The sequence below is a fragment of the Lactuca serriola genome, chromosome 8, assembly GCF_051521515.1.
Source record: "Lactuca serriola cultivar US96UC23 chromosome 8, Lser_US96UC23_V15, whole genome shotgun sequence".
NCBI lineage: Eukaryota > Viridiplantae > Streptophyta > Magnoliopsida > Asterales > Asteraceae > Lactuca > Lactuca serriola.
This window is the reverse complement of record NC_136415.1, coordinates 142,091,049-142,104,679: the sequence shown is the minus strand read 5'-3', so window position 1 is coordinate 142,104,679 and position 13,631 is coordinate 142,091,049. Positions and strand designations below refer to the sequence as shown.

The 13,631-nt window shown below is 33.3% G+C and overlaps 2 protein-coding genes across 2 annotated transcripts; both read right to left on the bottom strand.

The window, feature by feature from the left end:
- Positions 1 to 1,925: 1,925 nt before the first annotated feature.
- On the bottom strand, positions 1,926 to 3,718 carry LOC145069525 (putative histone H2A variant 1). Its single transcript, XM_079016461.1, has 3 exons — positions 3,583 to 3,718; positions 2,989 to 3,119; positions 1,926 to 2,422 (listed from the first exon to the last, which is right to left on the bottom strand). Exons 2-3 carry the CDS (start codon positions 3,109 to 3,111, stop codon positions 2,126 to 2,128), a joined length of 420 nt encoding a protein of 139 aa, XP_078872587.1. The 5' UTR covers positions 3,112 to 3,119; positions 3,583 to 3,718; the 3' UTR covers positions 1,926 to 2,125.
- A 7,767-nt stretch (positions 3,719 to 11,485) lies between these two features.
- LOC145070898 (3-ketoacyl-CoA synthase 20-like) lies at positions 11,486 to 13,179 on the bottom strand. Its single transcript, XM_079017853.1, has 2 exons — positions 12,525 to 13,179; positions 11,486 to 12,325 (listed from the first exon to the last, which is right to left on the bottom strand). Exons 1-2 carry the CDS (start codon positions 13,107 to 13,109, stop codon positions 11,519 to 11,521), a joined length of 1,392 nt encoding a protein of 463 aa, XP_078873979.1. The 5' UTR covers positions 13,110 to 13,179; the 3' UTR covers positions 11,486 to 11,518.
- Positions 13,180 to 13,631: the final 452 nt, after the last annotated feature.

Here is a 13,631-nt window from a genome sequence, read left to right as displayed (position 1 = left end):
AGACACAAGTTTTAATTTAAAATTTTGGTAAAATTATTTTTGAAATAACTTTATGTCGGAAATTTAGATCCCGAAAATCTACTCTAATAAATAAAGATCTTTTTTTATCACATGTCACACTCTCATTCAATTTGCCAAATGTCATTTTGTGGTTATTTTGAATTTTTTTCCACATGTCATTTTATGGGTTTTCTTATATTATTAAATTTCATATAATATTTAACTATGTGTAAACCTGTGTATTACACTGGTTGACTAAAAAATATATTAAAATGAAAATAATAAGTTTTTTTAAAAAAAAATAAAATTTTGAAATAAGAAACATACTAATTGCAATTTAGTATAATATTTATTACATTTAATAATTTACATATATAACTATAAGTATTACGTGGCTTTTTAATTTTAAAAATTTTTAAAAACCATAAATTGACATGTGCATATTATTTATTTAAAAAATATCACAAAATGACAAGTGTCAAAACTCATTAGAAATAACATATGGCAAAATTATCTTCATTTATTATAGAAGATTGTAATAATTACAATAAATATACTAATAGATGAATATCAATTTCATTAATGGACTCACCTTTTAATTTCAAAATTCTCAAATTAAAGGTCATTAGTTTCTTTTGTTTATTTGTTTAAATTTAAAAGATAATAAAAGCATTTCAATTTTAATAATTCATTATTTTTCTTATTTTCTTATAAATTCAAAGTTTTCAAATACGTAGACTTTATATTAACTTTTTTTAATTAACACATGTAATACATGAGTCTCACAACTAGTTATAAATCTATTCTTATTTTCAAACATTTTTAAATTATAAAAGTCAAATAAGAAAATCAAATATTCCAAGCATACTTATATCAAAAATCAATGATTGTTAGAATATAAAAGTCAAATAAGAAAATCAAAATATTCAAATCATACTTATATCAAAAATCAACTAAGGGATATTTTCACTTAAAATTTTAATTCATCCATATAAATTATATGTTTTACCGAGTTATACAATAGCTATAAATATAATGTACTTTATGTAAATGGATCAACTTCTTAAGTGGAAATATCATTTCATTTTACATTTTTGGCAAAAACATGGTCATAATCGTGTGTATCCGTGCCAGACACGAATTTAATATGATACAAATACACAAAAATAAAATTTATCTTCTTTTTCAATATGTATTTTTGTAGTCTTCACATGTTAGACACAAATTTGATACAACCCGATTACACAGAAAAATAAACTTTATTTTCTCGTTCAAGATGTATTCGTTTTGTGTCGTTTCATACACGAATTCGTATATTTGTTTCACGAATTGTTAGGTCTAATTATATTATAGACACCGCCATATTTTTTTGGGTCATGACATTAATACCTTTAATAATATTATAATATTAGAAGCACACTATACTCTTCAAAAAATACTTTGTATTTTCTTTTTATATATTAATTTATTTATCATGAAAAACATCTACTTTTTCAAAGATACGACTTTGGCTATCATTTACCATATATTTTCATACCTAAAAAGTCTATAAAACCAATTCATATTTAACACATGTATTCAAAAAGATCTAAATATCCAAGACGTGATTGAATCTCATTAGAGAATACTAAGATTTCGTCAATAGGTTGCTTCTTTCTCAAACAAAAACAATGTTTCTATTGCTTCATTTATTTCATGTAATTCACCATTAAATTTTGTGTATTGATGCGGTTAATCAGGTTAAATTTTTTTGTATTTGTATACGTAATGTAACATTTTATAGAATTTACATTTACCTAATGTATCTATAGGTATATCAATAGGTACATCAAAATTTAACTCTATATTACTATCATCGAATGACAAGATAAGATATAACTTAGATGCTAGCACAAAGCCACCATGATAATTCAAGAGAAAGAATGTAACAGAATCCAAAGATGATATGCAAGGAAGCCAGATATACATGAATTCTACAAGATAAAAACTAAATAACATCAAAGTCAAACTACATAAATCCTTACCATAATCCAAGACCCTACAAACTAAAGCAGTCAATGGTAGTCAACTCAAGAGTGTTTTGTTGAAGAAGCCAACATGGAACATCAACATCAACATCAACATCTCATTCTTTTGTGGTTTTGTTGATGAGTGACTTGTGAATGTGAGGAATGACACCACCTCCAGCAATCGTACCTTTGATGAGTGTGTCGAGCTCCTCGTCACCACGGATCGCCAGCTGTAAGTGACGTGGCGTGATCCTCTTCACCTTCAAATCCTTGCTGGCGTTTCCTGCCAGCTCAAGCACTTCAGCAGTCAAGTACTCCAGAATGGCGGCTGAGTAGACCGCAGCGGTGGCTCCCACACGCCCGTTGGCGGAGGTTCTTGTTTTCAGATGCCGGTGAATTCTTCCCACCGGAAACTGCAAGTTGTATATATATAAATAAATATTATCATTAACAAAACAAACACCGTCCAATGAGGGTAAAACAGTCATTTACTTGTATTCACACAGTACTTTCAGACCAATAAAGAAAGAAACAGAGTTTGTGCATATATCACTTAACCCACGCAGCTGATAATGTTTACCTTTTTTTAACAAAGTGTTGATCTAAAGTTACTTTCTTGATCATTGGTAATAATTAGAAAAAATTGATTATTATTTATAGTAGAAAACTTCACTAGTCTCTTAAAGATCCAAGTGACAGCAGAATTAAAGAGCACAACAAGGATTATGCTTCCAAGAACTGCAAAATTTCAGATAAATGTCCAATAAACTCTCCTCAACAAGTTCACTTCTTCAATTTCATATAACTGTTTAACTATGGATGGTTCTTAGAATAGAATTATTTCAAAGTAATAGAACTACAGAAAGATCTATGTCAAGTTTGAATTTGAAAAATACTAGACTTTATTGAACAAGTCTTAAACAGAAAAAAAGCATGATGTATGCAAATTTAGTGTATAACTGTTCTTCTATATGTATACCTGGAGACCAGCTCGAGAAGACCTGGAAGTTGGCCTCTTCTTGTCTTTATCCTTGTTAGCTGCTGCAGCCGCTGCTGCAGTTGTTTTTCCAGCCAATAGACCCTTCCCACCCTTTCCCGCCATTTGTGCACCTGCAGAAGCAGTTCAAAGAGATGGAACCAAAAAATTATTACGGGGAATCTCTAAATGTACCATGAAATAAGTTATCTTCAGACAAATGAAGCCGTGTTATGTTCAAATCAGGGATCGAAACAGTCAACGGAACTGCTTATATGAGCAGATCTAACTAGGGTTACCGATATTTGAAAACAAATTAGCAGCTCTGAAAACCCTAAATCAAACATCGTAGTGAAATTATTTCTAATTAACTGAAACACACAAGGTAAAGTCACGTCTAAGACGCGAAGATACATAAATTGTACAGAAAATATGTATATAAAACCCTAAAAAACATAACACTCAACTTGAAGCCTCTTTTATAACAGGAATTCGCTAATTCAGACAAAATTAAAAAAAAAAAACAAAACCATTACAGATTATAGCTTCAAACGAATTGAAAAGGGAATAGCAAGAAAAAAGAAGAGAAATTTTTACCTGAAAGTATTCAAAGACTGGAAAAGGAAACAGCCGAGCGGAAAGAACCGAAGAAGATAAGTCCCTAGTACTTTTATTCGTACTGTATTTTTCCAAACCTAGAATTTTATATATCAAGGGAAATTGTACAATACCTAATGCCTACGTACAAGTTACCAAAACCACTAATGATGTGAGAAAATAAGTCAAGATATATATATATATATATATATATATATATATATATATATATATATATATATATATATATATATATATATATATATATATATATATATATATATATATATATATACTAGCCGTTTACCCACGTCATGCGACGAGTGCAAATAGTATTTTTATAAATTAGTTTTTAGAAACGATTACTTTTTTTTGTCACAAATGGTATGGTAGTTTACGTTGTTGATAGCAGACGACGATTAGTTTGTTTCGACAATTAATTCCATTTTAGAATATGTTCGATTTCAAGGAACACAAGGCAAATACATATTATCATAATTTGGTTTTGCAGCAACGAATAATATTTTAGTTTGCATAAGTTCATGCAATTATGATAAGGTTTAATAGTTTTTATTTAGGACTTAGGGTTAAGGTCTTTATAAAAAATAGAGGGTCTTACATGAGCGTTCACTAATGATCTAGAAGGACAACCTTCATTTTCTTAACCACCTAACAATACACTCCAACCATTTAATGGATCCCTTTAGGAGGCTGGTGTCACCCTTCAACGAAAGTCATGTTGATATTCGAACCCAGTTTACTCCCCTCAAATCTTTTGGTTCCGGTCTGATTCCAGACTCATTTATAGCCCTAGTTAATTTTGTAATTAGCTTAGCCAAAATGTGGTGTCTTATATAATAAAAATTTAGAATTTAATCTTTTCTTTTAAAATAATCTCTTTAAGATTCCTTATTATTGCTATATTTGCAAATAAAAACAATTTAGAGTTGATGATATATTTTCATACTTGCATTTTTTTCCAATTGTTATATTTATAAATATTTTTTTTAGAAATATATTGTTAACAGAAGTATCTAACAAACAAAAATATGGTTAGCTAATTTTTTTTATATATTATTAATTTAAAATGAACAGAATGATTTTTTTAATTATAATGGTTTGTTCTCCAAATTTTCTTGAAAATATTATATCCTTTTGAGAATCGTTTTTTCCTAACGGTTAAAATATCGTTAATTTTGTTTAATTCCATTTATAAAAATATCATCTTTGTATGAATAATCAAATAAATTAGAATATAAAAATCAATTCGTGAGAAACTTCAAATGGAATCATATAATCCAATAATAAAGTCCATATTACATATGCTCATTATTTTAAACTCTTGATAACCCAAACAACGATTTTACATTTATGGGATCACGACACGAAACTTGTATAACATAATTAAAATCATGTAATTAGACTTATAATTTAACCAAATCAACAAAACTGAAATTATACGATATATTAGTAAATTCTTTCAGAAGGTATTTTATTAATGGCAAAATCCAAATCTCCGACCATCATTGATCTAAGCATCTTTGGTTCAAAATCAACCTTGTATATCGCTCACATAGATACAAAAACACTACTTCATATTCGCAAATCTACAAAATAGGCGTATTTCTATACCTAAGGTTATTTACACGTGACAAAAAAATGCCATAACCTCTAAAATATCAATACAGTCATGAAACTTGTTTAACTTATGACATACAAGTACAAAATACAACCATTCCACTTTTAGTGTTCATATTATCAATATGCATCATTAAGAATTTGATCTTTATTAAAAACTATAGTCTCCCACTACAAAACTACCAACATGACAAAAACTCCAATTTCCTAATGAAGTAAGATAGCTTTGGGTTATAACTTGTCGATCTTTTGTGGTTAAGATCAGGAATCTTACAGGAATTGTATATCACCCATAAATTTTAACACGGTTATAGTTCATCCACCCTGAACTACTTGTTGACCTCCTAAAATTCTAGTTGATTTAGAGGCTGTATGTTCTTACAAAGAACGAAAACTCCATATCTACATCAAACTTACTATAAAACCTTTGTCATTTAGACAATTATATAATACATACTAACTTTTTTTTTTTTATCTGTAGAAATAACCAGCAAGATAAGACCATGCTTGGCTGCAACATGCAAAGCCATTATCAAAGAACATGTTTATTGTACTTTGAAAAAGTATACCCTTTAAAGCATTATAGTCCAAAACTATCTTATTAGGCCACTAAAGAAATATATTCCAAAACTTTCACAGTTTTCCAACTTTCCTTGGTTGTGCCATTTGTTAAAGACACCTTTGAAAATAATGCAATGTTACCAAAAAATAAACCATCACCTGAAGAATGGAATAGTTCCCTAATGAAACAAATAAATACATATATAATATAAATTATTACCTCAATTTTCATACATATGTATTACTATCTTTGAGAAACATTAAATGTAACAAAAGATATCAGGAAGACATGAACTCTCTTCTTGTGGCCTTCCTCACCTTCTTCACGGACAAAAAAAAAAAAAAAAAAAAAAAAAAAAAACTGAACATACATAAGACCAACTAAAATTGTAAAATACATAAATTTATGAATTTAGATAAAAAGAAAGCTTAAACACTGCACGTTTTATGATGGGATATAGTAACATATATACCTCTCAAATGTTGTTGAACCGCAAAACATGACCAACAGACACAGGAAAAGATCTCTTCGGAAATCAATTCCTAAACCACCAAAGTTGAGCACTCATATTGGAACCTAGTGTGTAAGTTAATATCCAAATAAGATAATTACGCACACATAACCAGATACACCCACAGAGCCATACATAGTCACACACACACACACTCCCTACATAACACACACATCGCATAAGGCCAAACGGTATACCTTCGACGAGGAATTTCGTGGTCGAGCTGGCCACGAACAACGGGCGTGCACACCACCCCGTTGTCTCGTGGTGGCTCGTTTTCGTGGTGGCTCGTTATCGGGGCAACGAAGTCGCACGGCCAATGAGATTCAAGATGCAAAAATTGACCGTTATCTAGCCGTTGAACGGCTAGTTTTGTAAAAAAAAAAATAATAAATAAATAAATAAACAATTTATTTACCTATAAATACCACATTTTTACTCCTTATTTTTTACATCATTCTTCTCTTTCTCTATACACAAACTACACTCTACATCTTCACAACCAAAAATCATAGATCCCAACCAAAATATCCCTCCAAACTACAGAAATCGCAACCCGATAACGCTTTTGCGTTAGATACAACACCTCGATAATTCCCGACTATGGAGTCACCTCAAGGCGGTTTTATCAATCTACTTCAAAGTGGTTCCCCTATCTAACAAATACCACTTTTCCAACAACAATATCAACCTATTCCGGCTTTCCAACAACAACAAATGCAACAACAATACCAACTATTTCAACAATTTCAACAACTACAACAACTCCAACAACAATCGTCACAACAACAACAACCACCAATTTCACAACCACCAAGCTCACAACCACCACTTTCGCCGGATTTTGTTCCGGAAACGCAACCTTCACCACCACCTCAACCAAAAAAGAAAAAAAGGAAAAAAAAACGGCCCGACCCACTACCACCCAAGAAAGGGTCCCATGGACAAAAGAAGAAGAAGAAAAGTTAGCGGAGGCATGGGTGGCGGCTTCCGAAGATCCAATTGTAGGAGATAGCCAGCCTTACGGAAGTTTTTGGGAAAAAGTCCGAGCCATTTTTTACGAGTTAATGGAAAGTGAAACTTGAAATGCTGATCAAATTACGTCGAAATGGCGAGATATTCGACTAAAATGCACCGAGTTTGGAGGAATCTGAGTTTGGAGGAATCTACAACAACCTCCTAAACATACGCAAAAGCGGCTCGAACGATTTTGATGTTTTCAAGGCAACCATGGACTAATTTGAAAAAACAACGCCAACACGCAAAGCTTTTCCGTATATGAAACCGTGGCTAAAATTGAAAGACGCCCCAAAATGGAACTTTTCCAAGCAATGAAAGAGTCGGTTCGAGCCCGACGTAGGCGTAAGGGGTAGTTTATTTTATTTATGGTTGGAATTTTTAGTTTTTTTTTTAATGTTTTTTTATTTTTTTTTTAAATTTAACTAATGTAATTTTTATTTTGATTGTTATTTTTATGTTATTTTTTAATTTAAAATTTTGAATTAAATTTAAATAAAAAAAATGAGGTGGAGTGGTGTGTTTAGTGGTAAGTATCCCATGTTAGTGATAGTGGAATGTGGTGCTGATGTGACACCCACCACATATGTGGTATGTGGTGGGTATAACGGATGGTCTAAGAAAACAAAAATCATGGAAACATACCTATTAGTTAAATCTTGGTCTTCAAAGTCAAGTGCAAAATCGATTGATTCTGTATGGATCTCCAACAAAATAAATGATTTTTTTTTATTTCAGAGAAATAACCAAGGAAGGAATATGGGTTGTAAATGGTACCTTAAGTACGTTCACCAGGAAGTAAAGAAATAAAAAGACATCTTTCTTTAACCACAAAGCATTCCTGAAAATGTATGATCTTTGGATCGATATAGCCTTTCATATTACAAACCCCTACAACTAATCAAGAACAAAAATAAAGATGCAGAAATCAGAGAGTGGTATATTAGGTGGAATTTATCAGGAGATCGCATACGGATACACCAGCGAGGCCTCAACCTCATAAAATTGATCGATTATAAGCCATATTTAAGAAATTTAAAGAAGCCTGAATGGTCACTTACATCCTCTTTCCTGATATACTCATCATTCACTCTCTTTAGTTCCTCTTTCAAGCTGCGATAGTTATCTATATGTTAAATCTAAAATTAATTTGAAATCATAGGGGTTATTTAACCCTAATAAACAAAAAAGAAACCCAAAACAGCAGCATAGGAAGTATTATGAAGTATTTACCTTCAACAATCATACGGATTAGGAGCAAAGGACGCCAAAGAAAGAGAAATCCGACAGACAGAAAGATCTAAAAACTACACTGGAGAAGGTATGTTTGTGTTTATATCTATGTCGTGGTAGAGGCCAGCGATCGAAGACAAACAGGCGGCGGTGGGGGAAGCATTGGGTTGGTAATTCGATGGAAGTGGTAGACATGGGAGGCGACAAATAGTAGTTGACCGCTTAGGGTTTCAGTGAGAGAGCAAGGCAGAGAAGGGGAACCGCTTTTGGAGAGAGTGTGATAGGGTTTCAAATACACGGAATTCAAATTTTGACATATGATTGAATGGTGGGTGGTGGGTAGTGGCCGTCGTTAGGTTAGATGTGGGCAGTTTTGGTCATAGCGATGATCAGCGGAGGTGAAGGGTCCTTCTAGCGGTGTTCTTCCGAATATGTAGCTTGAAACTGAAAGTTGTGGACGCTTTAATTGTGTTGGATGTTGTGGATGAAGGCGCAAAGATGTAGAGAGCATGGAGTATCAAATAAGAAGATTGAAATTGAGAGGTGGCGGTTAAATGATGGCGGTGACAATGACAATGGTGGTGTTGGGCGACTGTTTGGTGGTTGGTGCTTCTAGGTGATGCGATTTTCAGGCGTTGGTGGTTGACCAAATATAATGCATATGCATAAATTGATTCCAGGAAAAAGGAGATAGGGTCGTGATTAAAGGGAGTTTGGTATCAACTATCAATCTATTTAATCACAAGCCGGATAAGAACTCAACTCCTTTGACTTTTTCAAACATTGACCAAATATAATTCATATGCATAAATTGATTGTACATGTTGCATAAAGACTTGTACGACTTAAAATTCAGCGTTTGACCAAAGATGCTTATAAGGTTATATATATATATATATATATATATATATATATATATATATATATATATATTTGTAGACTACTCTTAAATGTTTTTGATATCTTAAATCAGATTTGAATTTATCACCTCTCGAATAAACAATATATTTAAGACAAAATTGCAAGAATGGTTCTTGTGGTATGTGTCCAGAAATGTTATTTTGGGCCAAACAGATTTGGAGTAGTACTAATAGTCTAAAAATTTTTATTTTGCTGTAGCTTTGGTCCAAACCAATTTAAAAAATCTAAAAATGAAGGAGTTGCCATTTTCCATTTGTTTTTTTCTTTTCTTTTTGTTATTTAATTATTTTCTAACTAAATAAAATATAAAAAATAAAATCTCTCTCTCTCTTCACAAATCCATTTCTTTTTCTCATTCATATCCTACCAGTCAAAGGATGTGGTTATCCCTCCTCCTTCTTCATTTTCGAGCAAGAGAATTCCACCAGAGGTGGAGCTGTTTTCCGGCCACCAAGAAACACCCACCATCACTGGTGCCACCTCCCTCTCCCATCCTCTGTTGTTTTTTTTTTTTTTTTTTTTCCTTCTGAGAACAACCCACTACTTCACCCTCACAACCACTGTAACCACCGGAAACCACCACTCCAACCACCCACTTCCTTTTGTTCTGTCAAACAAACACCAACCAAAAGTCGCCGCTACTGCTGTAGTCGGAGTTCTTCCTTAGCCACCGCAAGACACCACCATCTCTAATCTCTTATTTTTCTATTGAATTGGAACAAGCTCAAGCTCCAATCATCGCCTCCCCACCCTCCCTCTCGTCAAGCTCATCGGAACACCAAGGAACGAAGCAGTAGAAGCCGCTGAAGTAACCCCTGCCACCACCGACGTCGCTGTTGTGGAACCACTGTCGCTGATTGTTGTTATGGAACGAAGTAGCAGAAGCCACCAGAGCAACCCCATGTGTCCCCCTCTCGATTTGTTGTTTGAGTTTCGTCCACCATTAAGCCACATATAAAAACATTTAAGGATTGTTTTTAAAACCTTTTAGATGGTTCACAACATGGTATTTATGCAGAAAAACATCACACATGATGTCACTAGAACTGGAAGTGAAAGATACACGAATCATGACACCAAAAGAAGCATTTGACCTCACAATTCCAACCAATTTACTAGTGATTGCAACACAATCATATAAGAATGGAGGCTCAAGAATTAACCAAGGTTGGTTATTAATTTCAGCCACAATTGAACCCATAATAGTTCATAAGAATTGGAGATAGAGTGTAGAATGTTAAATAGGAAGCAATTGAAAAAATTTCAACAAATTCTCATCAATTAGTGAACAAAATACTTATAGGGTTTTATTATTGAATAATAAAAGAGTATCACTATCTATTGTGTACATGTATGGTTGATTGTGGACCAATCATTTTAGTTATTTTAAGAAAGTAATTAATGCATATTATATGTTGAAGATATAATGGGTATTAATTACATCTTCAGCATTTAATATGCATTAATTACTTTTTTAAAATAATTAAAATGATTGGTCCAGAATCAATCATACATGCACACAATAGATAGTGAAAACATTTGAACCTAACTCTCTCTCTCTCTCTCTCTCTCTCTATATATATATATATATATATATATATATATATATATATATATATATATATATATATATATATATATATATATATATATATATATATATATATATATATATATAGCTAAGAGTTAACATTGATCCAAACCAAGAAAATGCCCCATAAACTTATTAGGCTAACAATAACCATGTTTGCCGAAGTAAGCCCTCTCACAACTAGTTCCTCTATTTAGATGTTCAACTAAAATCCATTGTGCATTGCATATTAAAAACATGTTAAAACATGAATGCATCTTAGAAGTCTTTCCGAGTTTAACTGCTTATTATATCCTAGCACCAAAGTAAAAGAAAGACCGAAAGTCCAAAAACATTCAGGAATAATTCCCGTTACAAACAAAGGAGTTATTATCACGGTGTATAAGCTTTAATGTAAGGGTAGATAATAGGAATTACCTGAGTACTAAAAAAAAAAAAAAAAAAAAAAAAAATAGAACATTAGTTATTTTTTCTTGGTAGGTTCAAAAAAGACCGGCAGCGGTTCACATTTGTTCAAAGTCACTGGGAACCCAGCAATCTCGTCCGTCCATGGATTCTTGTCATCGTAATCAACAGTCTTCATTGCACCCCAAATCACACTACTGCACTTGAAACCCGACCCGAATGCCATCTGCCAAACCCGGTTACCTTTTCTGACCCGACCCTGTGCCTCAACGTACGCCAGCTCATACCATATCGAGCTGCTGGAGGTGTTTCCGTATCTGTACAGTGTCATTCTCGAAGCTTCCATAACGACGTCGGAAAACCGCAGGGTCTTCTGCAGTTCGTTGAGCACCGGCTTTCCACCGACGTGAGGGAGAAAGTGATCGACGGCCTTGCTGTAATTAGGTACATAAGGCTGGATTTTGTTTCCAGAAAGGAGGTTTCTGGCGATGTAGTTTATTACGTAGAGAAGTTTCTCTGTCATCGGAAGGATTAAGTAACCTAAAGCGGTTAGGTTTGATTCGATGGTGGAAACAGCGGCGGTGAGAAGGTCTTTATTGATGGTGACGCCGACTGTCCCGGCGGTGTCTTCTTCCTGAAATATGCAGTTATAGGAGCGATCTGATCTTGATGTGTTGTTGTGTACGGTGTGAAGAAGGTGGTATTTGGAGATATGGTGGTCGGAGGGGCGGTTGGAGAGGAGTATGGCGGCACCGCCGGTACGAAACAGGCAGTTGGCAATGAACTTGGAATGATCTTCTCCCAGGTAGCCATTTTCTGTAATGCTCTCTGTACTCACTATCAACGCGTAGGTGTTTTGGTGCACCTGTCAAATTAATTAGTAGTTCGTTAATTTTCTCTGTTAATTGTAATATTGCGTAGAGTTGTATTTGCTTGATATATATGTATACAGTTGATTCTTGCATACCATGAGAGTGTTACAACTTACAATGTATATTTCATGAATTAATATATAGAAGTACATGATGATTATCAGATGATAGAATCTATATATATAACATAACCTGGAGGAGCTGTTTAGCAAGTCCTATTGCGAGAAGACCTGCACTACATCCCATCCCAACAAGATTGTAGCTGGCGACATTTTCTCGAAGGTTATACTGATTAACTATTATGCTTGAAAGAGATGGGATTGTGTTATAAATACAACAATTCACAATTAGGATCCCAATATCCTCACTTCTTACACCTGTTTTAGCAAGAAGCATGTCTATTGATCCAAAAATGGCCATCTCGACTTCCCTTCTCGAATCTTTTATAGATGGTGTATACCTTTGATCATCAGAAAAGATCTCTGGCATATAAGTGGAGTCACCAAGCCCAGATCTTTCCAGAAGTTTTTTCATGAAATCCAGCGTCCCTTGAGAGAGAAGTCCACCGTCTTTTGCCTTTTTCATAAGAATTGCGTTTTTAATAAGAATCTCTTTCGTGCACTTCTGTGAAACCGGAGGCTTGTAACAGGCAAAATCTATTAAGTACACTTTGCATGAAGTTTTTTTGGTCATGAAAAGCCATAATAGAATAAAGCACATGATAAGTAGGGTTAACAACATAATTTCTTTCAAGTTGATCAGATTGATGATAAACATGATGCTGGTATGACTACTCTTCAAGCTACCAAATCTTGTGGTGGATGTGAGTTTTTATCGAGGAGTTCGACTAGAATCTACCCTATATATATAGAGTTTGTAGTGAGCTTGTATGGATATGAACTTTATTATAAGTTACAGTGGTCCTTGCTTATGCAAGATACGTGGAGTTCCCGTACTAGACAATAAGGGAAGAGGGTCATGTCTGTAGGCTTCCGAGCGTTAACTGAACGCCTTAAATATACATAAGCATATAATTTTCCTGAACAATCTAAAGGTAATCATGTATTTGTCACGACAAAGTACTTAAACTGTGCCGACCAAGAAAAGTTGTTATTTTGTGATCGATGTATATTTTAACATGTGCTTTCATAAAGACATGGGCGTGTAACAGTTTTTATTATTTTTTAACCGTAATGATGCTCTTAAACAGCAAATCTAGATACACTACAAGACTATATACTTATACCTACATCCCTATACCAATGAAATTTTCGTTGCTAAAAATAAACCAACGACATG